General features: G+C 43.0%; 1 protein-coding gene across 8 annotated transcripts in view; it reads left to right on the forward strand.

Moving 5' to 3' along the window:
* The window catches only part of LOC120556975 (protein 4.1-like), an 87,127-nt gene that overhangs the window by 46,624 nt on the left and 13,468 nt on the right, over positions 1–27,035 (forward strand). Inside the window, exons 3-20 of one of the 8 annotated variants that reach the window (XM_039796916.1) lie at positions 245–418; positions 4,797–4,901; positions 8,171–8,213; positions 8,436–8,511; positions 8,871–9,089; positions 9,489–9,576; positions 9,668–9,820; positions 11,169–11,266; positions 11,421–11,596; positions 13,314–13,540; positions 13,980–14,015; positions 16,708–16,743; positions 18,597–18,743; positions 19,999–20,085; positions 20,374–21,780; positions 23,607–23,657; positions 25,082–25,441; positions 25,894–26,022. In XM_039796916.1, coding sequence (XP_039652850.1) covers positions 245–418; positions 4,797–4,901; positions 8,171–8,213; positions 8,436–8,511; positions 8,871–9,089; positions 9,489–9,576; positions 9,668–9,820; positions 11,169–11,266; positions 11,421–11,596; positions 13,314–13,540; positions 13,980–14,015; positions 16,708–16,743; positions 18,597–18,743; positions 19,999–20,085; positions 20,374–21,780; positions 23,607–23,657; positions 25,082–25,441; positions 25,894–26,022 — 3,612 coding nt within the window. The remainder of the gene's footprint in view (positions 1–244; positions 419–4,796; positions 4,902–8,170; positions 8,214–8,435; positions 8,512–8,870; positions 9,090–9,488; positions 9,577–9,667; positions 9,821–11,168; positions 11,267–11,420; positions 11,597–13,313; positions 13,541–13,979; positions 14,016–16,707; positions 16,744–18,596; positions 18,744–19,998; positions 20,086–20,373; positions 21,781–23,606; positions 23,658–25,081; positions 25,442–25,893; positions 26,023–27,035) is intronic. The other 7 variants (XM_039796921.1, XM_039796917.1, XM_039796920.1 and 4 more) reach the window with 7 other exon arrangements.

Here is a 27,035-nt window from a genome sequence, read left to right on the forward strand (position 1 = left end):
AGACTTTCACAGATTACACACAGTGCCTAAAATCCAATATCTATTAAAGCCACAATGCTAACCCTCCACCATTGACTTTCTCGTAGGCTATCACAATCCAATGACTTAATCTTAAGGCACTGTCCTGATACTGATACAGTTATTCAAAGTATTTCAACTGTTTCAAATATCCTTTCAGGTATCAGACAGATGCAATGTATAACTGTGTCATTTGACTTACCTTTTTTTATACATATATGTTAAGGAACAGAAACAGAACTCCAAGCATCTGGATGAACACACAGAAACAGACGACATGTCAGAGAAGACGTCCCCAAACAAGAACCTCAAATCTCCACAGAAAGGCTCCAAACGACTTAAAACCGCCCCGTTCAAAATGACCCTGCTGGACTCCGCCGAGTTTGAAGGAGAAATTGAGGTATGCACGGTGGAAAACAATTTGTGGTAACATGTTTTTTTATTTTTTTATTTGCCTTAACATGCTTTGAACCCTTAGAAAGCAAAATATTTTTTTCCTTTGTAGTTATTGTCCTCTGTGGGCAGTACTGCACCGAGCGGATAAAAGAGGCGAAGAGAATAAAAGGGAGGGTGTCATGCTAAGAGCAGTAGCAATAGTGCAGCATGAAAGTCTTCATTCTACAATATGTATATATATATATATATATATATATATATATATATATATATATATATATATATATATATATACAGTATATATATATATATATATATAAAGGACCCGCTTGCCCGCTTGCTTGGAAAGGAAACTGAAGGCATGCATAAGGAAGGAATAAATAGATAGATGTAAGTTCATTGCCTTAGATACATGTAGGGAAAGAAGCCAAAGATTTTGGAACTTTTATTACTAGCAGCAGCACACACTTCTAGCAGAATAGGTCTATCTTTCCTTCTGGGCTCAACTTTTGATTCCACTCACTGAGCATCTATCTAGACACCCACATCCAAGACATGATGCATCTGTCTGGCACCACTGCCTCTGTAGAGTGCGGATTGGGACGCATTTTTCTGTCTGAGCCCGGCCCGCGTCCGACAGAGCAGTAACCGAACCCGCCCGAGCCCAACAGGCATCAAGATATTTATGTCCGAGCCCAACACAGTTAAAATCTCTTTTTTTTCTCATACTAATGACACATGTAAGTTTGTTTGTGTGGAAAGCTTTGATTAAGCAGCTGTAGGAAGGCATTCGGAAATGTCAACAGATGAGCGCATCAGCGCACACAGGGCAACAAGCGCAGGTTAACACAGGCGCACACAGGTGCACACAAGAGGCCCATTCACAATAAGCTTTTTTAAATTTCAAATTTTCAGTGCCTTATTGCGCTCATGTGACCGAGCCCGACCCGAACCCGAACATCATTTCTAAATATCTGTCCGAACCCGGCCCGTCAGGTCCCGTTGGGTCCTGTCGGGTCCCCGTTGGGCTCGGGTCGGGTATCCATCCTCTATGCCTCTGTACTCAAGATGACAGAGCTAAATCAGGCCAATTGGTGGCAGACAGCCTGTGCCACAGCCCAGTACCTTGGCTCTGCATCTCTTCAGCAAGACTGTCTGATGCAGCATGGACAGTTAATGGGTAGGGAAGGGCATCAGTATTAATAATAATAATAAATTGAATTTATATAGCGCTTTTCACGAACTCAAAGTCAAAGTATTGAGTATAATTAACTGTAATAAATAACTAACCCTGTGTACCACTGGAAATTTGTTTTTAGCATCAAGTACAAACAATGGCAGTGTTGAAAGTTACATGTCCTCCAACCTAAAAATAAAGCAAGAAATCAAATAAATGCAATTCCCAAAATGTCAACAGTTTTGAAAGTAAGCATTGGATGATTGGTCAGATTCTTAGACTTGTTTACCTAATTATTTGATCAGATAGTCCCAGATCTAAGTCAGGAAATCATAAAAACACTCTCACCACAGGGCCAATTTACATTATTATCTGTTCTGGAGCTTTCAAGTGTATCGCACAGTCTTCCTCATCAGATGGGGTTGCCCGGGTTGCTGAGCACTGTAAGGACTTTTAGTCTAAATATGTTTAAAAGTTGAGATCCATAGTTCAATCTTGACCAGTATTGAAATTAGTGGAGTGCCTCTTTAACACTGATTACTAACAATAATACTAATTTGTGATTCTGAACCGTTAAGTGGTTTGGTATACTGTTTCATTTTTTAAATAAAAAACGGTTTATATTCCCCAGACTAAGGTATCAAAAAAGTATTGCTTAGGTATCAATATTGATTTGTGATTGCACCAAAATCATCATTAGATACTGAAGGTCACAGGATGTCCCTTTTGTCCAGCAAAAGCCTTCAGCACAGAACGCTAACAGGGTGCTAAGAAATCTATAGTTATTACATGGTTGCAAACCAGGTGCAGCCAAGTAGAAAATAGAAGAGAAATGTCATTATGAGCCACCCCTTAGGATACTTGTGCACAAGTGCGTGCCATTTTGTGTGTATGTGTTGTAGAGTTGGGGGGAAAGCGCCTTTTATGTGCGAGTGTGTGTGAGGTAAGAATATTAGGAATGCTACGCTTGCACCAACTGCTCTCTCAGCACTGTAAAAACATTCAGAAATACCTTTGGGCCTTTTCCGCACAACAACAATAGTTAGCATTATGGTTATGAAAGCTTTTGTGTCTTAAGTGCTCTTCGATAAATATGCACCCCCCCCCCTCGCAGCACTGCCAGTCATTGCCAGAGAAGGATGTACAAAGCAGCCTCTTGTCAGCCCATGTTTAAAATAAATTCTAGTCTAGGGAGAGCCTCAGACCTCCAAGTCATTGGCAGGCTTGCTCTCACTTCCTGTCTTTAATTGCTGGGGTGGAACGTCATGCCTGCCATAGCCAAACCTCCCTTGTGCCTTCAGAAAGTGGTAATAACAGTGTTGCGAGAAGGCAGGCCACACTTTGGGAGAGCTGGAGGAGTTGCCACATTCATGTGATAATTAAGTCTCTTGTCATGGACGCACGGCAGAGCCTCCCCATGGTCCTCGGGCGGGAGAGGGGGCACCACGCCCATACCCGTTTCTCTAAGCCAGTTACTCCCCCGGCTCAATGGGATGTAATCCGCCTGACTTTGCACGGTCAAGCCTGGCTGCGCCAATGTGTCGAACAGGGCTATTTTTTGGTGGAATTGAGTGTTTAGTTGTCATTTTACACTGCCAAGATTCTCTTGGGTGTCCATTCAGGTGGCTTCGTTATTATACAGTTGGATTTTGAATTGCTCCAGAACAGAGAGCGAATAGACTGGATCACCTCAGTCATGGAATATTGAGGCTGCACATTTGTTTATTTCATTTTTGCTAGCTGTCGCTGATGTCGTATAGAATACTTTTCCTTTAAATGAACGATGTTGCCATTAGGGACCTACTGACTGACGTGATGAGAGCTTATACACACTTCCCAAGTATTGCTCCACCATCATTTCACCCATGATGACAAGCAAAGGTGAAACACTTTTTTGAGTCTAAGCCTTTTAAGAAACAAACAAACAGAGGGATAATACTGGATCTGTTTCCCTGGCAACTGCTTGCTCCATCTCCCTGTCACCTCACAGAGTAGGCTCCAGGGGAGTAGGCACCATGTGTGTGTGAGAGTATAATACTAGTGTGTGTGTGGTTCAATGTTAGTCCTAAACATTAAAACACATGTTCCTTGTTCTATATTTAACAGTGGTGTAGAAGAACATGCATGAATTGATGATGTTGAGTCACTATTTCATTTGCCCTATCAAATTAAAGTGAACCCATTTTTGAGATTATCTTGCTTGAAACAAGCACATTTGGCTGGCAGTGCAGTAAATGACTTTCAATTAATTAAATTACAAACCAATCAGTTCTCCCTACTAGGGAATTAAATGAATTAAAATAAGATTAGTGTTATTAATTTTTGTAAATATCAAACCTTTATAGAGGTAAGACCATTAAGAATCTGGTGACGAGGCTTTGAACCGATGAACTTCTAGTTGGGAGGAATCCATGCTTACCGCTGAGCCACTATGACAACGGTGATGTCTACAGTCATTTTCATATTACAAGTGAATGGGATGTAAACTCTCTAGAGTACTATTGTTATCAATGGAATGTAACACTGTGTGCACTACATACGTATGTAGAAACATACGCTAATGTCGATAGGTTCACTTATCCAGTAAAATATCTTGACTTCTACCAGATGGATTAGGACACAATTTGTTTCAGACATTCATGGTCCCAAAAGGATGCAGGATAGGAAGGATAAACTAATTCCTGCCAAATTTAGTCCAGGGCTCCTTCAGCGCTGTGAGCAAAAACGTTTATTAGCACATTGTGATGTTAAATGTTCAAAACTCACAATGAAACTCTGCGTTGAATGCACAAAACATGTACTAGTCACTTTAATGTGAAAGGAAATGTTCCTGAAATGCTCACCTTGAACTCTGTTAATAGCAGTGAAAATCTTTGCCTACAGTACAAAGACAAATCTTCCCCAGCAATTCTCAGTCCATTTTCACTGTCAAGTGTTTGATTCACACCGACTGTGACACAGTACCAAATGGCTGAGCTGCTTTATTTTGTGCTGAACTGGAGAACAGGAAAGCAATGTTGACAAGCACAGCTGTCTAATGGGCTCTCATATTGGTGAGCCCGACTTTGCCTAATAAAACTGAGCTGCTGTTTACCAGCAGTAGACAGACATGTGCACATATTGCATTTCATAAATTTAGTAGAGAATCTTTCTTCCGCTTCCTTCTGCATTGTTGTTGACCTTTTGACCATGTTTGTTTTTGCAGAAACACTCCAAAGGACAGACCCTGATGGACATGGTGTGTGAGCACCTCAACTTGTTGGAGAAGGACTACTTTGGTCTGACCTTTGCCGACACAGACACCCAGAAGGTCAGTAAATTGCGTGCCACAGTAACCTCGTGGGACGTTTCAGTGTATAAACACGTTGCTCAAAGAACAATCTGTATTCCTCTCACTTGTCGGCTGGGTCGGCTCTCTCAGGGGTGCACTATCTATCATTCAGAAAAGATGAATGAAAAATGGGTCTGGACAACAAGCAATTGAAAAATGTGTGCAGTTGGAGAAAAGATGAAATCATGACTCATATACTCTTTGCGAGGCACGTTTATGGAATTTAGTCATACAAATATTTCTCATAGGCAGCGCTTCTCTGGAGGCAGAAATAACCTGAGTGAAACCTCCATTGTCTGAAGCCAAAATTTGGTCAGATTACTATCTTACCATAAGCCTATAGCTATAGGTAAAATAGGTAAATACTAAGACATAGTCTACAATAGCACAAGTAGAGAAGGGTCATAAAGAAAGCGAACTAACTCAGTAATGTCAGTTAAACTGCAATGGCTATCTAAAAGTTTGCTAACATTAGCCAGTGCCAACATGAGCTACTGATCATACAAGACCAAGTAAGGCTGTAGCAGCAAAACCCATAGTGTGTATTGAATTCAGCAAGGGTGAGTTTTACTGATTTGGAATTCAACGCGTTTCATTTAGAATTAGATTGTGTGATTTCTTCTTTCAAAAGTTAGAAAGTCTCACTTTAGGATAGTCAGCCTAACTCGCTCATAGCAAAAGTCTTGAGTTGGTTTACCTTACAAACTTGTTAGAAATACTGTGATTCTTTGGTTCTGTCCCCTGAGATTTAATTATCTCTGCTTTTGATAAATGTGTACATACATTAAACTCCAATCAGATCACACATCATTTTGACTTTTTAAGTAGGAGGTTTGGATATGTTTCCCTCGGATCTTCGTTGACTTGTTCAGGTGCACAGACCAGGCTCATTATCATATAATCAAGTAAATGACAGTGAACTGATGGGTCCTAGCTGTCAGCCCGCATTACAGCTATCACATGTGGGTTTTGGGTTTGGATTGATGCGAGCCTCCCTAAGGGCGGGTATGTGATTGCACAATAGGCTACAGAGGAACCGCCTGCCTTTTGAAGATAGGAAAGATGACAGGACTTAGTCCCTTTTAACATCTGGAGCATTTCCTCTGTCACCATCATCAGCTTGTGCATACTTCAGCTCACATGTTGGGACTTGATGCGTGTCTGAAAGCCTTGGCTTTGGATTGAGCATGATCTCTGCCAATACAGACAGGTTAACTGGGGTGTTAGAGAGGTAAACAGGCTTGAAAGTCAAATATTTTCCTCCCTCGAAGTGGACAAAAGGCTACAGCTTAGATTAATATGACAGGCTTGTCAAAGAGTTATCAGAGCGAAGCCTGAGCCTACAGTCTGGGGTCATCGCTGATTGGAAGACCAAACAAGCCGGCGAATGTCATTTCAGATGCCCTTTCTCTGTCTCAGCTGAGGAAATGATAATTTAATATTTATTCTGTGTGATAGATTTATATACTAAGGTTGGAAAAGCAAGAATGAAGCCTTGAAGAGTCGATTAAAAGTTCTTCCTGTTTCCTGCAGAAAAAAGCAAAGCAGCAGATAGCGTCTTACTAATTGAGTGCTCCTTGGCCTCGGCCGATATAAGATAGATTCAAGGGGAAGAAAAAAATGCCTGCGGCTCATTAAAGTCTTTAGCAGCCTGATTAAACACTAAAGGAGTATGTGTATTTGTGCCTGTGTAGGTGACTGTGTGTATGTGTGGACATGAAGGCACGGTTCAAATTGCCAGATGCTTGCAGTTTGCTAAACATGGCCACAGGATTGCGCTGTGCTGTATCAACCTCTCATGCTCCTAATTCCACTCTGAATGATGTGATACCAGGTGCCAAAAAGACTGTCAGCATTAATAAGCAGTTTCTGTGAGGTATTCAGGTTAGTGAAGATCACTGTCAGCTCTCTGCACTACAGGCAGCACAGACCTATACACCTATTATGTTAGTGTGTAAGTGCAAGGATTAAAGTAACAAATTATATTAACCCCTGTTACTGTGTGTGTGTAAGTAAGTAGAAAGGTTTCTGCTTGTACTTTTTAAAAGAATTTTTTTTTTTGATGATTTATTTTAATTAGGTTTTAGCCAAGCTAGCAGCAGCACTGGATTGTAATGTTGGTCTGTCCACCAATTTGGTCCGGACTAAACGATGGATGGATTTCCATGGCATTTTATAGACAGACATTCATGCTCCCCTGGATGATCCCCTGACTTTTCATCTCGTGCCACCAGTAGGCTGACATTTCTTTGTTTTTTAGTGACAAATGTCTCAGAACTATGAGATGGATTACCATACAATTAATCCTAATGACTTTTGTGATTTCCCTTTTGTACTGCTAATAGTGCTACCATTAGCAGTACTAAATGGTCACTTATTTAGGGAAATATCTAAGCATCTACAAGCGTAGCAAAAATGTTAGCATCCATAACTTTGATTAATGACTAAATACTTGCTAAACAATTGACATTCCTATTAGCCACAGCTGTACTTTATGTTTATTGCTAATAAGCAAATGCACCAAGTTCCACCAAGTTTCAGGAATATCAGGCCAGTAGTTTATCCATAATCCTGCTGACTGATGGACTAGACGAATCAAAAACAGCACCTCCTTGGCAGAGGTAGTAAGAGGATGGATATGCAATGGGAGAGTCCATAGAATAAGCCTGCAGAGACGTAAATGAGATATGATGAACCTAGTAAAATATAAGAAATAGAAAGATTGACTGAGATGTTGAAAAGACAAACGGTTAAAAACAATTTTAGCAGTGTATAAGAGTACTTGAGGGAGATATTTCATTACTCTCCTTATTGCTTTCTGAGTGCTGCTGTGCCTCTAAACAGCGTGATTTACAGCTTCTGGGGAGATAGGTCTGGCAATGCGAGACTACAGCTTCTGTTAGAAGTGAGTCCGTGTGCTCACTGCACCACTGATGAGATGCTCGTCCAAATCAGAAATGGGGGCCACTATAGGGGAAGCGGTTGCCCTGCCCGATCAGATGTGATGAGATCAGATAGGTAACTGGCTGCCAGTGAATTAGCAACACAATAAAGAAACAGATGCTTGAATTAAATCTCCTCTCTGCACGTTTGAAAGGCTCAGCAGGGGAGGGCTCAGTTTCTTTATTTAACCATATGGAAAGGCTTTCTTTAGGAACATTGACGGCAATTAGAGCAAAATGTGACACCGGGTGTTTGCGTTAGCCATGTTTTCATGCCCTTGGTGAATTCTGCCTTCTGTCTTTCAGAACTGGTTGGACCCCTCCAAGGAGATCAAGAAGCAGATGCGCAGTGAGTGTCTCTTTCCAAGTAGACGAGACGATACATTTTTTAAATTCGGTGATGATCAGTATAGTCGTAAAATTACATATGTTGACGTATGAACTGATGCAATGGTTTTTGTTAATCGGTTTGATACAATTCCTTCATTGGCTTGTAATTACAGTGTTGTACAATTCTCTTTAGACAGACATGATAGTAAACCCTCCAGCTCTCGTTGTAATTTCTCCTCAGATGCTCCATGGCACTTTGCCTTCTCTGTCAAGTTCTACCCTCCAGACCCCTCCCAGCTAACTGAGGATATTACCAGGTAGAGTACGTCTTTACCATACACACTCTTACAGTATGTAGTTGTAACTCCTCTGGCTGTGCTGTCAGATGCTCTTCAGAGTTAATCGGAGGGGAAATTGCTCACAAATGTCAGTTCTGCAGATGATTTGCCTTTTTATTATCCTAAACAAGTGTTTACATAAAGTATTGTAACAATTTACATGGTGTATGTGCCCCGGGTGTCAAAGCAACCCAAATGCCTCTCTGCTTACCAAGGATTAGACCTGGAATGCTACTAAGTGCCATGGATTAACTCCGCTGAATACTTGTTGGAGCGTGCCTTGGTTCAGGCTTGTTTGCCAACGTCCTCCTCTCCTCCCCTTTTGTGTCATCTGACAGATACTACCTGTGTCTGCAGCTGAGGGATGACATGCTGTCAGGTCGACTGCCATGCTCGTTCGTTACTCACGCCCTCCTGGGCTCCTACACCGTTCAAGCAGAGCTGGGCGACTACGACCAGGACGACCACGGCTCCGACTACATCAGCGATTTCCGCTTCGCCCCAAATCAGACTCGCGAGCTGGAGGAGAGGGTGATGGAGCTCCATCGAAACTACAAGTACTGGACACAATGTCGTTTAAAATCTGATTTTGATCTATTCACAAACCTCTGGGAATGATCAGCTGATGAGTTTTCTGTTGTGTTGAAACCATCGTGCGTATGGCTGATAAATGCCGTCACATTACCGCACCATCTGTCGTTGACATGTACACAGTGCGAGTATTGCGAGTGCGAGAACACTTTCTTAATTACAGGGTCTTCACCACTCTGATTTGGCATTGTTTTTGGCATATGCCCACACAAAATGCTTGGGGGGATAGATAGGAGGAATTAAGAATTGAAGATATCAAGAATATTACCTAGATAATTCTGCTCCCACTGTGCAAGATTATAGGTTTATTATTTAAGAAGGCCTGTTGATGTTGGTTACAGATATTATTGTTATTCTGCCCAAAGGGGGATGACTCCAGCAGAGGCTGAAATTAACTTCTTGGAGAATGCGAAGAAACTTTCCATGTACGGGGTGGACCTCCATCACGCTAAGGTTGGCTTTTTTCAACGTTAATTTGCATGAAACTGGGTTTCAAGGATGCACACAGTGTTTCTCTTAGATAATGTCTGCCTCTTTCCTTTAGGATTCTGAAGGGATTGACATAATGTTGGGTGTCTGTGCCAACGGGCTGCTGATTTACCGTGATAGGCTGAGGATCAACCGCTTTGCCTGGCCAAAGATCCTTAAGATCTCCTATAAGAGGAGCAACTTCTACATCAAGATACGGCCTGGAGAGGTATGGTTAAGAATAATTAAAGGGGAACTTTATCAATTTTACAGATTACATTTGTTTGTTTACTAGTCATGGGTAGTGCTACTCAACAAAAAACAGTTGTGTAATGTTGTCTCTGGCTTTGGAAGAGATTTGTGAACTCAGAGAAAATAACCCTAATTATGTCATATAGTGATGTCATCTGAGTTATCTGGGGAACATATTTCTAACCGAAAGCCTGCTGTGGGTGTGGAGTGAGTGTTAGCCAGGTAGGCATGGATTTTTCTTCCAGATTCTATTGAGTTCCATAGAATGTAGGATCCAGTGTTTTTGTAGCTTATGAATGTGTGGTCAGTTATGAGGAGCAGAGGGCTGTCAAATCATCTGCTTTAGACCTCCAGTTTTGCTCTTCTGCACAGCCAGGGTCTATATTTTTATATCCTCATTGTGGTGGTCGGCGCTGCAGCTTATCCTCCATGCTGAGCCTCAGTTCGACAGGCTGTCTGGGCCAGACCCAGTCAAGTGACAGAGCCACACAGTGAGCCTGTGATCGAGCCAAATAAAGAGCCCCTTTAACAGAGCGGCTGCAGCTGCAGCCACAGCCAGAATAGAGGGATAAAGAGTGTAAATATAGAGCCATGAAATAGTTTCCTCCCAATTGCTCCCAGTGTCTGAAACATCCCATGTTATCCTTCCTCTGCCTTGATCTGCTCCTTTCAGTCCAGTCGGCAAAATCCACGTTCTAAATGTAGTTGCTTATGTAGTAGTAGTATCTATGCAAGCACAAAGTAAAGACTGCTTTATTGATTGGGTTGAGTGTTCATGCAAGTATGAGATGCATGAATATTTTACTGTATGAATGTATCGGGTTGCCCTTAACTTTAGTCCACGGAGAAGTGTTGAGGTGGCCTTCAGCTAGAGCTGGGAAATATATCAATATTATATCGATATCGTGATATGAGACTAGATATCGTCTTAGATTTTGGATATCGTAATATTGTAGTGTGGCATAAGTGGTGTCTTTTCCTGGTTTAAAGGCTGCATTACAGTAAAGTGATGTCATTTTCTGAACTTACCAGACTGTTGTAACTGTTCTATTATCTGCCTTTACCCACTTAGTCATTATATCCACATTACTGATGATTATTTATCAAAAATCTCATTGTATAAATATTTTGTGCAAGCACCAGTAGTCAACACTAAAATATTGTTGCGCTATTGATATCGAGGTATTTGGTCAAAAATATCGTGATATTTGATTTTCAGCATATCGCCCAGCCCTACCTTCAGCTACACAGAGTAAACACACCTGGTGATGTACCCCCGACTCCTTTCTTCACATTTATCTCTGTCTTTCCTCTCTCCCCTCCAGTACGAGCAGTTTGAAAGTACAATTGGTTTCAAGCTTCCTAACCACAGAGCTGCCAAGAGGCTGTGGAAGGTCTGCATTGAGCATCACACCTTCTTCAGGTAAGAATAAATCTGGCCTGATAGTTGAAAGGTTCCCATTTAAAGCCTGTCAAGGCAAACAAAACATTTCCACGTTTACAGCTTCATCAGGTACAACCACACTCACGTTGCGTTTTTGTTACATGGTGCACTACTACCGCCTTTGTTTTCACAGGCTGGTGTCTCCAGAGCCTCCTCCCAAGGGCTTCTTGGTGATGGGTTCAAAGTTTCGATACAGTGGAAGGACACAGGCTCAAACCAGACAGGCCAGCGCTCTTATAGACCGACCTGCTCCACACTTTGAGCGTTCCACCAGCAAGAGGTACCTGCTGTCCAGGAGCTTGGACGGAGGTGAGGTCCACGATAGATCCGCTTTGGAGGGTCTAAAGAGTGTCTTTTTGAACTTGTATTCAAACTTTTAAAGGAATAGTTGAACATTTCTGGGAATGTGCCTTTTTGCTTTCTTGCAGAGATGTAGTGGCAGCCAGAAGACAGCTATCTAAAACATTTAGCCTGGCTCAGTCTAAAGGAAAAACACCCACCTACCAGCACCTGTAAAGCTCACTAATGTACAAGTTATATGTAATTTGTTTAGTCCATACAAAACTCAAAGTGTAAAAGCGATAAGTTAACAGTTTTACGGGGGCTGCTGGAAGTTACACCTCCAGGCCAAGGAATTGTCCTGCACATAACCCTGTGTTTTTATTTATTTATCATTTTTTCTTTGGAGAGAGCCAAGCTAGGCTCGGCATGAAAGTGAATAGTGGTACTTTCACACCTACCCTGCTTGGTTCGGTTTAAACTCTAACTCTGGTGCATTTTATGATAGTAGTTATTAAGAAAGTCTGAAATTAGTTTTTGGCCCTGTTCCCGATCAGTCCTTTCAGTCCGACCTGATACTTCTTTACTTAGCAGCAGAAGATGAATAAATATGTATCTGAGACATTGAACAGCTGTAGCTTTGTAGACTTTGCACACCTTATTTTTCACAAGTAATGTAATCCAAAAAAACAAAAGTCCTGGTACGTCCAGCTATGCTCTGCTGTGCCACACTACATCCTGTAACGGTACAGATCCATTTGTCCGTGCGACGCTTCTGTCGCGCCGCGCACCACTCTATTCCTATGGGTGACGTCAAGCGACTTCAACGTGCACGCAAAGCGTTCCGGGAAGGCAGCGCTACATTTGCGAAAATGTTGCGCGTCAAAAAGCTGGCCGATGCCCAGCTTTATGCAAATGAATCCGTTGAACGCGACGCGACTATCCAGTAGAAGTAGAGCACAGAGGAGACGGGGAGAACGTGGGATTCTTTTTCTGCAAGACGTTGCAAAAATGGAGGAAAAACGTATTGTAGCGGTAACGCCCATCAACGTACAAACGAGGGGAGGCGTCGCAACACCACGCGTCACGGTACAGATCCACTTTTGCGCGTTCTCTTTTCGCGTTCAACGCGATTCATTTGCATAAAGCTGGGCATCGGCGGGGCAGAAGCGTCGCACGGACAAGTGGATCTGCACCGTCAGTCGTGTCGGAAAAGTGGATGTGTACCGTAACGCCCTGCAGTGCCCTGCTATGACATGAACTACTGCGACTACCATTTCTAGTCACTGATCCATTATCTTTATTGTGACTATCATTTCCACTGTTCATCACACCCCCAACCGGCACCGTCAGACACCGCCTACCAAGAGCCTGGGTCTGTCTCAGGTTTCTCCCTAAAAGGGAGTTTTTCCTCGCCACTGTCACACTGAATGCTTGCTTTTGGGGGAATTACTAGAATTTTTGGGGCTTTGTAAATTATAGTGTGGTCTAGACCTACTCTATCTGTAAAGTGTCTCGAGATAACTCTTGTTATGATTTGATACTATAAATAAAATTGAATTGAATTGGTTCAAAACTATTAAGTTTATAACCTTAATTTGTTGATCTGGTATCAAAGATTAACTGGAGAATAAATTAACCAAACTAGAGGTGTGAAAGCATATTTCCCAAAATGTCCAACTACTGCTTTGAAACCCCGTATCCGTTGAACTCTGACTTGTCTCACGTAATAATTCAACTCTTGTAGCAGAGTTCTCACGGCCGATTTCAGCCACGTGCGAGAACCACGACGGCCTAACTCACCGCAGCGTCAGTGAACAGCGCCGCCTCCGCAGCCCGTCCGTAGACGAGCAGGAGACCGAGCTGGAGGCGAGTTTAGAGCAGGACGAGGAAGCCAAGGACCAAGAGCGGAGCGAGGAGACGGAGACAGAATACGACGGCGATGTCACTCCAAGCAGAAAGAAAGAAATCATGGTAGTAAAGATTCCCTGACAAACATTTCCATTGTGCTGAAGTAGATAAAGTAAAAAATTACGGATGGTCCAAAATGTATAGAGCTTTAGTCTCCTTGACGACAGTTCCGGCCTTGGTGCAGGGACATGACATGGACTGCAGGGGGCTGATGTAAACAGGTGCAGCACAAGCTTCTCAGGCCAATTTAGGTTTATCCACCAGCTGGGGCATAACACTGTGGTGGCTTTTGGTGGATTAAGCATTTACTAACTCTTCTCCTTTCACTCCTATTCACTCAGGCTTATATGCTTACACTGCACTGCTCATAAATCCCGCTGACAGCTTTAAAGTTTTTAACCATTTCTCATTTTGCTGAGAAATGGAAACTCAAGCCTAGCCCGCTCTCTTGCTAACATGCTATTTCTTTTTTTTTTTTTTTTTAACTCTTGCTGGCGATAAGGAGGAGGCTGGGTCACCAGTTGACAGTAAACAGGAGGTATTTGGTTTCTGGTGATTTGGTCTCTGTCTGTCTGTATACCTTCTGTCTTTATTCATCCGTCATTAAGTATATCTGTCTAATTGTTTCTCATTCTGCCTGTGATCCGCTGTCCAACTGTAGCAGTCGACACTGTCCGTCATATTAAAAACTGTGCTGCGTTGCACCATGTGACAGAGGTGGGGGACTCGAGTCGCACGACTTGACTCTAGTCGGCAATTTGAGGACTTGAGACTTGCTTGACTAACATTGATAAGTGACTCGACTTGACTTTGACTTGAGACAGATGACTTAAAAAGGAATTGACTTTTTAGTAGTGTATTAGCCCGTATTCTTTTTTCAAGGTATTGAGAAGTTACGTTTTGTTTTTGGAACATCTTCGTGCTATACGCGCCACCCTGCCATGTTGCTAGGCAACGTTCCAGTGCGCGGCAGAACGGCAGAGGGATACGTAGGAGGGGATTATGCCCAAAAAAGTAAAATTCGGATTTAAGGAGTCTGTAGTCGATGCTCGTTGAAAAAAAAAGAACAGCTGTGTGCAAGTATTGCAACTCCAAAATTACGGACACGGCAACCACAAAATCCAACTTTATCCGTCATTTCAAGCAACACAAACAAAGGTAATGCTACGTGAATGTGTCTCTTAGCTAATGTTGACGGCAGTTTTTTTGTGTGACTTGACTTGTGACTTTCTTGACTTACAGTAGGGACTCGACTTGACTTGCTTGATTCCCACCACAGTGACTTGAGTCTTGCTTGAAGGTTAACCCCTCAGTCACATTAGCTACAAGAGACAGCGAAAAAGCGGCAGGCTGCCATTCATTTTCACTGGGAGTGGCCGTTTGGTAGCGGAAAGCGGCGAGCTTGCCGCTGCCACGAGCAAGGCGGGGCCAAAATAGACAAGAAGTCTAGTTTATCCAAATGCTGAGCGATGCGACGAAGCGACTGCCAATCAGAGTGAAGGCAGCGAGTCGAAGAAAATCATTCAAGATGGCGGAAACGCTTCAGGACATCCATCCATCCATCCATCCATCTTCGTCCGCTTATCCGGTGTCGGGTCGCGGGGGGAGCAGCTCCAGCAGGGGACCCCAAACTTCCCTTTCCCGAGCAACATTAACCAGCTCCGACTGGGGGATCCCGAGGCGTTCCCAGGCCAGGTTGGAGATATAACTCCACCTAGTCTGGTTCTTCCCGAGGCCTCCTCCCAGCTGGGGGCCTGGAACACCTCCCTAGGGAGGCCAGGGCATCTCACCAGTGCCCGACCCCCTCTCTTTCGACGGAGCGCGCCGAGCTCCTCACGGCGCTTCACCCCGGCCAGCCACCCTCCTGGACCCATTTCCGCTTGCCCCTGTCGTTTTCGGTCTGACCCGCTTCGCTTACCTTCGAGCTTTGCCTTCTGGTCGCTTTTCCCGGCTTTGTCCACCCCCATTGTCACTCGACAACCCAGTACTTGCTCCTTCACTTGGGGGGTTCCACCTGGGAGCTTCTCGTTCCTGCTGGACCATGCCCGTTTAGGGTGCTGTCTCTCCCAACCGCACACCTGCCGCTAACCTCCAGTGGTGCTGGGTCGGCCGTGCCTCAACCACATGCAGCGCGTGCCCCCCCCCACCCGCACGCCTTGCTTCAGGACATCGTATTTCTATATATATCTAATATGTTTTGGCATTTTATCTCATCTATTTTGTTACACCTATGGAGAAATAAATACTTTTAAATCCAAAAACGTCGCTCTTGTGACTTGACAATACCTCTGACGTGACTTGTGAGACCTCTTGCAGATACTAGGAAATAGCAAGGTACTATCGATACGGAAGCGTCACCGTGTCAAATGTTCGCAGAAACAAATCGATCAAACTTTAGTTCTGCAAAGCTGTGAGAAAAAATTGAGGAAAAACTTCTTTTAGCGGTGTCCATGTTCCCGGCCCTGTACAATCTAACCTTAGATTGGTACATTCGTACGAATATCTATGGGTCTATCCACAAAGTAAACAGAGGGGACGTGTTTGAAGGTAGCACCAGAGAATTTCTGTTTACTTTTGCCAAGCAACCAGGAGAAGGCTAGGCACGGCCAGGAACGGCCATCAAGCGAGTGCGTGTCGCTGTCTTTCGTAGCTAATGTGACTGTAGGGTAAGACTTGAGACTTACTTGTGACTTACCCCACCTCTGCCATATGAGCTAAGGTGGTGTCTGGGTTTATTTGTCATAGTTAAGCATCCCAGCAAACATTCTGACAGCGATTGGTACAGCGAGGACACATTGAAACTTAAGCACAGAATTTTGGCAATATGACAAAAAAAGCTTTAGAAACCAGTTTGAACTGATGTAGGAAATTATATCAAAAACTATAACATACATATTTCTGTCTTGATTTCACAATTGGTAAGAGTAGTTTTGATAGCTACAAAAACCTCCACTTTTATGTTAATGGTATATTTGCTATTTATCTATTCCAAAATGTCTACTTGGATGCATTTCCAAATTTGTCATGGCACGATAACAAGTGGACAAATCTAGCCCTCCTGTCTGTCTGTCTGTCTGCCTGTCTGTCTGCCTGCCTGTCCTCTGACTGACTTACTTTCTACCATCCTGTGTCTGCATCTGACCTCGTTCCTGCACTCTCTGACCCTGCACTCTTCACCTCTGACCCCTCTTGTTCTCGCCCCTCCTCCTGCCCCAACTCATCCTTCTCAGTTGGACCAGGAGGCCACTCCTCGGCACAAACAGGAGGTACAGGTTCCTGTCTTCAGCCCTTGTGCTTTTTGTCGTGTGTGCCGCTGTTCCTCCGCAGCTTTAGTCTTTGGAGTTTTTCTTTTTTATAGATTGAGATTTGCCTGCACCTTGGACCAAAGGATATTTTTTGTATTTCTTTTAAAATGTCAGACATTTGAAACATTTGGCTCCTGTGAGCACAGAATACTTTCAGATTGTAGCTTTGATAGTCTCCAGTGAAAAAGCTCTCTGTTAACAATCAAAGGAGAGAAAGTATGTCATTCAAAATCCTACTTGAGTAAAAGTACAGAAGAATTATTAGCTACATGTACTTGAAATACCAAAACTAAAAGTGCTTGTTCTGCAGAAAAATAGCCCGTGTGACTGAAAGATGCTGCTCAGTGTGGATCTGTGGGCTTTCGGTGGGTTCTTTCATCGACTTTATTAGCATTCATGCAGCCTCTTAGTACCACTTATAGTTGTAAAATGCAACTGAACATCAAAATGCATCATGTATGCCACACAGACTAGAATTGGGGCCAACCAAGGTAATGGAGAAATTAATTTAGAATATTTTTATTGCATCTTCTCATTATTTTTTGTAAATACGGGTCTGCCTGTAAAACAAGATTATGAAAATAGTTAATAGAGAAATATCATAAAAGTCAAGAATGCATATTTTATGCCTTAAAAGAAATAAGAAGTCTCGTATTGTAAAAAGACATTGCATTTAACCCAACGGTAAAGTTATGACACTTTACATTATATTGTAAGTACTAATGCATCAATGCTTAAGTCTCATTTTACTGTTCTAGCTGGTAAAGGTTGGCTAGTTTGAAACCACTTTGGATACAGTTATGTAGTCCAGTGGTTCCCAACCTGGGGCCGTCACAAGATAGATCTGAGGGATCACAAACACATTTGTATTCATTTTTTGGGCTTTTCTTTCTTGTGAAAATATTGGATATTCTGAACTCCTCTGGCCTCGTCATTTAATGAAACCACCTGAGAAGTTTGGAAGGTATACGTCTCAAAACGTAATGCAAACAACTCATAGACCGTCTAAAACGCGACATTCTGCTCCAACTAAAGACTATCATCACTATTCATCACTACAATACATTTTTACATTTTTTAAGGAAGTCTGTGTGGGGTGGCCTAACCTTGTAGTGCGCACGCCCCATGTAGGCTCAGTTCTTGCCAGCGGCCCGTGTTCAAATCCGATGCGAGGCCCTTTGCTGCATGTCATCCCCCCTCTCTTTCCCCTGTTTCCTGTCTGTCTTCGGCTGTTCTACATAAAGGAAAGCCCTGAAAAAATATCTTTAGAAGGAAGTCTGTGGATTTTGTCCCCCCATGGCGTTTGCCAATATGAACATGAGGAATGATTAGTGTAACCAAAAATGGTATGGTTTAATGTAAGTAACTTTCCACCACCGAACGTCCAAGCAATCCAAATCATTTTAATTATCCAAGGGTATGATGTGACACATTAATTTCTTCATTCATCGACTTTGCAGTCAGTGCCTTGATTGTCTTAAAAACTAATTAAGTTGTAACTATAATTGTTTGTGTTTCCTGTGAGCTTCAGTAGCTTCTTAAATGTCATTGCTCTCCATGCAGCACGCAGTAGTAAAATACCAGCAAATCTGTCGTTAACATAAGTGTAAGCAATTCACGCCGCATTTTCTCCTGTGTATATGCAGTGTTATCTCACATCCCGTTCAGTCATGCATATCCGATGTGTTCGTGTGAGTCCTGCTGTTGAAAAGAATGTTGATGTCCTGCTAATGCACGCCCGCTTCTCTTTCCGTCTTGTTCTTCTTCTTCTTCTTCTTCTTCTTCTTCTTCTTCTTCCACGCATTCTCCTCCAGTTTCTGGATAAGTCGAAGGACGTCTTGCTGAAGCACCAGGCCAGCATCAACGAGCTGAAGAGAACCCTGAAGGAGCCGAACAGCAAGCTGGCGTACCGTGAGAAACTGTCATCAACTTCCCCAACTGGCACACCAGAGAAGAAGGCTGTGAGTAGTGGCTTAGGCTAGGGATGGGTGGGGGTTATGTGGGCTCTTATTAGTCCACTATGGTTAATGTCTCAAATCCAGTGAGCTCTGATGCTTGACATTCCATTAAAGGGCATTGACATTCCCGTCTGGCCGCTGTCGTGTTGAATTGCTCTTTTTGCTGCTTGATTCAAGGCAAAACAGGCCATGTTTTTATCACCCGGAGACACTTGTTTTGCACAAGTTTTTTGTATGCTCTTTTCATTTGAATAATTCAGGCCCTGAAGATGTGCTGGACCGGTATGATTAGTGAAGGTAGTTATGGCTATTTAGTTTTTTTCTTCCTGCAGGCAGTTCAAACATGTACCTCCTGTGTAAAGACACTACAGTTCACAGGAACACACTGGAAAAATCTGTAGTTTATTTTAAGAAATGTGTTTAATGTGCATTCTGCTGCTCTCTGGTGTACCGGAATAATTCTGAGAATATCTCAGAGGTACTTGAAGATGACTGACAAGTAGCACAGAAGAAAGCATCTTGATGAGATTAGTGTCAAGATGTTTTTGACAACATATGTTAGGCACTTGAGAAATAATTATCTATATTTTCTTTTCATTTTCCCTGATTGCCTAACAGTGACACAGTTTCCTTTTATGCCAGATCACGAAAGCTCTCGAGCTTTGATCGCATTTTTGTAATTACATTTTTTTTTTAAAGCTCTGTGCACTGAGATTGTAGTTTTCAGGCAGAATAGTTGTTTTTTTGCCGGTGGCTGAATTGTCTTCAGGCAATCTCTCATCTGCGGTCTGGGACGATCAGATTATGCCTGTAGAATGTCAAATGTTGTCTGCAGCAGAAAATGTAATCTGCCGTGTGTCTCAGTCCAGGTAAGGGAGGGGTGTGGGGGTGTTGTTAGTATTCTGTTTGACTGACAGTCGAAGGCTGGGAAAGTCTCTGTGCTCTAAGATTCAGTCGATCTCAACTCTTTGATGTAGTTACAGAGAAAAAAGACATTTGCATTGCAAATGTCTTCTGATTTGGTTATGTGGATTTGGTGGCTGTCAGGGCCACGGGATTGCAAGTTCATTAAAAGGTTTCTACGGAAGCTCTGTTAAGTCCCGTTAGCACCGATTCTTTATGCCTTCCTCATTTTCTTGGTTTTGCATGAAATGGTTTATTGTGCGTCTTACTAACTTACTCCCTCGTTTTGAGTCTGAGCTCTAATGTCTGTTCTTCCTTCTCTTTTGAACTCTCTCCTCTGCCTCGCCTTGGCCAGTTGGTGGGCCGAGCAGTGGGAAAGGACCCTGTTAACAGCCAGTCTGTTGAGGGTTTCTTCCAGAAGACTGTGGTGACTTCACCTGAGGTTGCACATCTCTCACTCTAGCATTTGTGGTTTGGTGAAATGCACTGCCTACCATGCATCATTATCATTCATATGTCTATATATAAAAAAAAAAAACAATACCACCACATACAATGAGTCCTTCACATGTAAATTCATGTTTAGCAAAACTTTACTATGTATAAGTTGTACATTGTGTTCCCCTTTGTGTGATTCAAATGATTGTGTAGATGTCATTGTGTAGATGTCATTATGTGCAGCAGCTGTGCTTGGCATGTCTAACTGTGTTTAATCTATACCAACATGTAGGGCTCTGAGGAGTGGGTATTGATTGAAAAACAAGAAACTTATCAACAGGACCATGACTGGAAGGCAGAAGAAATGAACAAATCTCTTGCATCTGATTCCTCATGGGAGAAAAAGGAGCTGGAGAAAGAGATAGACGTTACCAGGATGATACATAAAGAGGTAACGGGGTATGGCAGAAAAGAAATGAAAAGCCATATTGATGAATTTCCATCAACCAAATCATCCAGAGAGACAGATGGATGCTCTGAGCCACAGCCGACTAACAAAAGTCGTTTTGTGATTCAATTATCTGAGAATGCAGACTTGTTTCAAGACAAATCTCAAAGTAAACCAGCTCAAGCCTCAGACCCTGAGGCAGAAAGTGATGCGGCCCCGGGCTCATGTCAGATAAAGGAACGCAAAGCTTCTAAACCAAGGAAAAAGAGGAGACCCAAGAGCTTAAACCTGGGAATGCCTGCCGAGCTCATCTACAGGAAAGAAAGCAGCGATTCTACTGAAGACGAAAACGAGGACTCGGACAACAGTCCAGAAGAAACCTCTAAAGGAGGAAATGAATCATCCCCGGTGGAGATGATGAAAGATGATCAGGCATCAGGAAAGGATCAGTCTGTCAGGGTATCTAAAGACCACCAACGAGAGGATGTATCAAAAGGAGAAAGCAGGGAGGTCTCCACTGAAGTAACAGAGCAGGTAGAGAGAAAAGCGAGCCAGTTTGGGCCAGATGATATCGATGTAGGCTCGGTTAACGGACCCGGAAAGATAGAACATGATAGTTCGTTAGCAGGTGTGAAAGGGGAGTGCGTGATGAAGGTGCGAGGGAAGGGCCTTATTGACAACAAAGAGCTAGCTGAGGTAAAACTGCGACAGGTCCGGACGCATGAGAGGAAGATCAGTAGTTCTGGGGGAGAGGATATTGAGGGTTTCATGGGAGACAGAGGTCAGAGGACGTCTCTTCTGAGATTGTCAGGCAGCAGCTACCAGTCGGAAATCTCCAGGATTGTTCCCCTCAAGCCCGAGCGGTCAAAGAGCATAGCGTGTAAGGATGAAAGGGACAGGACAGGACAGGACGAGCCCACACGGGTCATCAGAAGAGAATATCGCTGGTCGGTCGGCTCTCCAGAGGGATCCTCAGACCTCGCCTGGACTGACCCCGCCGCCTTCCATCCGGCATTCGCCACAGATCTGGAGGGTATCGCTAAAACAGAACATCCTGATGATAGCTATCAGTCTGGCAGAGGACCTACGGAGAGTCAGTCGTTTGGCTCTAAGATTTCAGCGCTTCCCAAAATGGCTCCCCCAGCCCCGCCAGTGAAAACACAGAAGGCCAGGGAGTCTGGACTAATACTGCGGAACAGCCGAAATGCCGGCAGGGAGCCGAGCCTGGACGCAGCCAAGAAGAGACACTCGGTAACTCTGCTTGGCATCTGCTTTTCAGTCATTGGAATTAAAGCATCGCATGAGCTTCAGACAGACTCGCACGCCATATTTCTTGTTTTCTACGTTTTTACGTGACTTGACTCATTCATCTTACCTGTTTGTGCCTGTTTGAAGAGCAGGCGGAGCGGTACTTTTGCTCCGTCCTGTGGCAAAAAAAAAGTCTAAAAGTTTGGACATTTTCCCACACGGCAACTCAATTTATCCCCTCCCATTGCCCTCAACATGCACCAAGCTGTCTGGCAAATCTGTACAGCTCACCACTGGCTGTGAAATTTAAAAAAGAAAATCAATATCTCATGTTTTGGTTGTTGGGTTTGTCTTCCCCTTCTCTAACTTGTGAGCCTCAAATTTCCTTCCAGCTCACGTTCTCTGTCTGAGGGTGGATAGGAAAGAAAGGCTTACATATTATTATTTGCTCCGATGACTTTTGCACATCTCTGTGCCATTTTCATACTGGAAGTACAAAACATATGATTTATTGCACACTAATTTGAGGACGAAAGAGTGAAAAGTACCGCTAGCATTTACTTTTGCGACAGACGGCTATTATTTCCCAAAATTAGAGATAAATGGAGTATAGAATTGGTTTGTGCGCAAATGATTGAGAAACTACATCAATCTGATGAACTTGCATCAACAGAATTAACACAATATCCCTCGAACCTTCTGATTGGTTATACAAACAATAATCATAAATCAGATGCGGTATTCTCCTCTGGATAGAAAAACTAAGCGGTGAGGTAAACACATTGGTTCCTCCAACTGTGAACCCCCAGCAGGCAGTGAGCAGCCAGACACCACAGCTCAGTGCCTGACACAGTCAGATTTGCTGCTTTCATTTCACTGTTGGTATCATTAGGAGCTTGCACGCGTTTGACACTGGAATGAAAGGAATTTGAAGTGAATAGACGTGACAGCTTTCATCATTTCCCACCTTTTCATCTGAGTCAAACTCCTGCATATATTGGATGAAACAGACATGAGAAGAGGTGTTGCGTAGCTCTCAGTGTGCGAACGACCTCACTGGCGAGTGACAATCTAATCAAGATCAGATTGAACTCGGGGAGCGTGAGAAAATATTAGGACCCGTTCGCCTGGCCGTTTTGACAGGTTTTGAAATGCACCGCGGCACCTGTTTATTGGACATTTATCAATATTATTTGACAATATTATTTGAATACCCTCTTATTGAAATTCGAGGTGCGTAGCGTTGCAACACTTTCTCAGTTGGTCAATGAATGGCTGCTGCTATGCTGAAAACCTGCTCATAATACAAACTGCATGACTCTCTTGTCCTGCCTCTGCTAATTCTAAGAAATAACCCTGGCTGTAAATGTTGATTTTGTTGCAGTTAAGCTCACCTATTTTCTGTCCTCTCAACTGCATCGCTGTATGCTAATGTAGAGCAGTGCTTGAAATTTGTGCCTGAATCCATTTGGACCTGACTGGATCTGAACAGACCCAGTTGGCTTTGATTGGGTCTGGCTGAATTTCTCACCTAAACTTGGGTTTGAGTCATTTAAAAGACAAAATACTGAATTATTAGCTACTTTGAAATGTCTGGCTAATATTAAGATTTGGAGTGTAACTGAGCAGTACACCAGGATCCCTAGTTTAGGTTGGGACTGAAATTTCTTGGGCTCAGTCAGAACACACTGAGCACATATCTTCAGGCTCCAGTCAAGCTCTGCTGTTAGGATTTCTGTTTGTGTGGTGGTCTGTCAGTCCACTGACCACTTCAGCTTGTGCTAACCTTTAGATGCTCTCTCTGCTCTTTCCTCTGCTTCCCCCTGCAGGAGCCTGTCTCCACTCCTGCCATTTATGAAGAGCCGTTTGCTGATTTCAAGGTTATTCATTCACATTTTAACCCACCTTCATATATGCTCCACCCATCATCTCTTTTCCTCTCTGGGTAAACTGCAAGCCTTCTAACTGACTGCACCACTTTCTGATGGTGTATAAAAAATATAGCCAAAAGCTATGAAGGATGAAGCATGCCACTTTTCACTGGCTATTCAGTTAGCAGACATCCATCATCACGAGTTTGAATTGAATGTGTGGGTGGAAAACAAAACCCCTCGTGCTTGGCTTTTGCTGACATGAAGTAGTTTTTACTATGGTCTAATTAGCTGGTGAACGTGTAATTAATGGCATTACTTTAAATGAGCTGCCTCAGGACCTTCATTGTAGTTCAGTGGTTCCTAGCTTTTATGGCTCGTCACCCCTTAAAACAGAGCTGTCTCGTCACAGGTTGCATGTCAGTACTTTTTATTTCCCTTGTTTTATTTGAATGCTTTTAGTGAGCTGTTGCATGTAAAGGCAGAGAGTAGTGACCCCAGAAGCTATAAAGGCAGAGAGTTTTCAGGCTGACTAGGACACTGCGTAACATTTCATTTCGTCCCTCATTTCATTTTTAGGCTGATTATTTTACCCAAGAAATCATTGTCATAGAACCTGCATAATACCTAAAAATGGAAATACTGCACTCTTGGATAGTCGTCACAGAATGCTTAGAGAAACTGCAACATGTTCCTTGTCTTTCCTGTTCATTTCACCTAGTTCCTTTAAGAAAATAAACTTTCTTTTGATCATGTACAGCAGGACTTTAACGTTAGCAGTGTTTTTTCTCCATCATCATTGGATGTAGCTGCTGCCTCATTTAGTTAAATGGAATAATATACTGAATTACGAATATATTGGTTCATTAAGATGTATATTTTTTTCAGTTACGGAAAAGTTCAATAGGATAATTACTTTTAATTTAGCCTTAGCTAAGGCTATACATAGTAGTAAGAAAAACAGACATCAAAACGTCGGATTGTGGTCTTAATGAAGTTTTGACCTCATGAAGTTGCTGCATTTACTTTAGCCTTAGGATCTAGTAATCACAAAAACAATAAAAGACTACAAAAATAGTCCTTATTTAGTTTGGTAGAAATATTTCCTTTTCTTTTCCTTATTTATCTTTCGACCCCTAGTTGTGTCCCCTAGGTTCGAGCCACTGTTGTAATTCAAACCCTATTCATCATCCTACCGTCATTCAACTTTTCAAATCTGACTTGACTGCATGCCCTGTGATCCCCCTGTATATTCAGGATGCATTGCATGTACAATGGCTCTGATTTTGAATCCTCCATGAATCCCAGCAAACACGAAACCCCTCAAACACAAGGATGATACTTCCATCCCATTCCATGTCATCCATTCGTCATCCATCCGTCTGCAGTTATGTAACCTTAGAGTGGTGTACCTGTGTCTGTACCCGCCCCAGAAGGAGCTCGGGGACAGGAGGCCTCAGCCGAGCATAGCCTCGGAGGAGGAGCAGGAGCGGGACACGCTGGCCTGCATGAGGGAAAGCCACCTGGGCATCGAGCGCAAGTGCTCCAGCATGACGGTCAGCTCCACGTCCAGCCTGGAGGCTGAGGTGGACTTCACGGTCATCATGGACCTCCACTCCGGCGTGGAGGACTTCTCTAAGGGCATGTCGGAGCTGGGAGAGAGGGATCGACAGCCCGAGGTGGGCCGGGAGGACTTTGAGGAGACCTCCAGGTTCTACTCGGCCCGTCTAATGGGCTCCCGGGACAAGTCTCCCATAGAGGAGAAGCTTCCTGAGGAGGGCAGACATCATGAGGTAGACCGATGAATGTATTCATCCTTCATCAACATCACTCACTGGATTCAGCCTGCATGGCTGGACTTGGTGCCATAACTACCTGCAGCTTTTTAAATCATTTTTTGTTGTTATTGGACCATTTGTTTGAATTTTGTTCATGTTTCTTTGTTCCACACTCTCCATGTTTTATTCTCTTTGTTGGTGTACTGTATTATTTTATGAAATGTTCACCCATTTGATTTTTGTCAGCGTTTCTTTAAATTCCCCTGCCGCTCCCTCATCATTTGCATGTTTTCATCAAGCCGAACAATCTAATAAAAACTATTTGATTTCACTGTTTGTTCCTTTTAAGTAAACGGTGTTCAAATGTTGTGTTCTAAAATATATGCTGCTCGTAATGAATGTGTTGTCTTTCTGTGAAGAAAAGTCGATGTTGATTGGCTTAACTGTACTGTTTGTATTTCACCCAGCCTCCTGTGGCAAAGAAAGAAGCCAGCGCTGTGAGCGTGGCCCATATGCTGAAGAGGGGTGACACCAAGACGGAGACGCATACGAATGGGTCGGAGATCCACCCCAACATCATGAATGTCTCACCGCAGGTAAAGCCACAATATAGAATCTAAGTAAACCTTACTAAACTGTCATGAACAATGTGTTGCTGTCCCACATCAGCTGCCTTTGTTTTTTTTTTACTTTCGTTATTTGTTGCATGTATAGTGAGCCACTGTTCCAGCCAGTGAGCGAATTGTATGTAGCATTGTTTCTTACAGTAAACTGTTTTCCAAACATTAAGTAGCTAAGCTATAATCTTTACCACTTTTAGTGTTCTTAAAGTGTTCATATTATGCTAATTTTCAGGTTCATAATTGTATTTAGAGGTTGTACCAGAATAGGTTTATCTGGTTTAATTTTCAGAAAACACCATATATTTGTCATACTGCACATTGCTGCAGCTCCTCCTTTTACCCTGTGTGTTGAGCTGTCTGTTTTAGTTACAGAGTGAGACATCTCACTTCTGTACCATCTTTGTTGGGAGTCACACATGCGCAGTAAGTACTGCTAGCTAGTCAGATCCAGAGTATGAGAGCGTGCCAGGCTAGCAGCTAGGCGATAACGTGTGTTACAAAGTGACCCACGTTTGTCCCTGAAGTAAAGGCTGGACTACAATAGAGCTGTTTGGAGCAGTTGGTGAACAGTGTTTTCTGTTGGAGATGGTAAGTCCCTTTGGGGGGGACTTTGGGCTTTTTCACTTTGTAAACCTACAACGTGCACAAAAAGATATGTAACACAATAAAGGAAAGGGGAAAAGCTAAAAAGCATAATATGAGCACTTTAAAATCAGCTACATATTTTTATTCAGACCCAATATTTGTGAAAGGAATAGTTTGACATTTTGGGAGCTACATGTTGTTTTGTTGTTGTTGAGAGTCAGATGAGATGATCGATCACTCTCATATTTGTCCAGCATAAAGCTACAACCAGCAGCCTGTTACACACTAATTAAATGATATCTTGTTAAAGTGTTTAAAAGGACACGTTATGGTTTCACAGGAGGTTATGTGCCGGATAGTCTATATCCTTGACATTCTACTTCCGGGATTGCTCTGTTGCC

The sequence above is a fragment of the Perca fluviatilis genome, chromosome 4, assembly GCF_010015445.1.
Source record: "Perca fluviatilis chromosome 4, GENO_Pfluv_1.0, whole genome shotgun sequence".
Taxonomy (NCBI): Eukaryota; Metazoa; Chordata; class Actinopteri; order Perciformes; family Percidae; genus Perca; species Perca fluviatilis.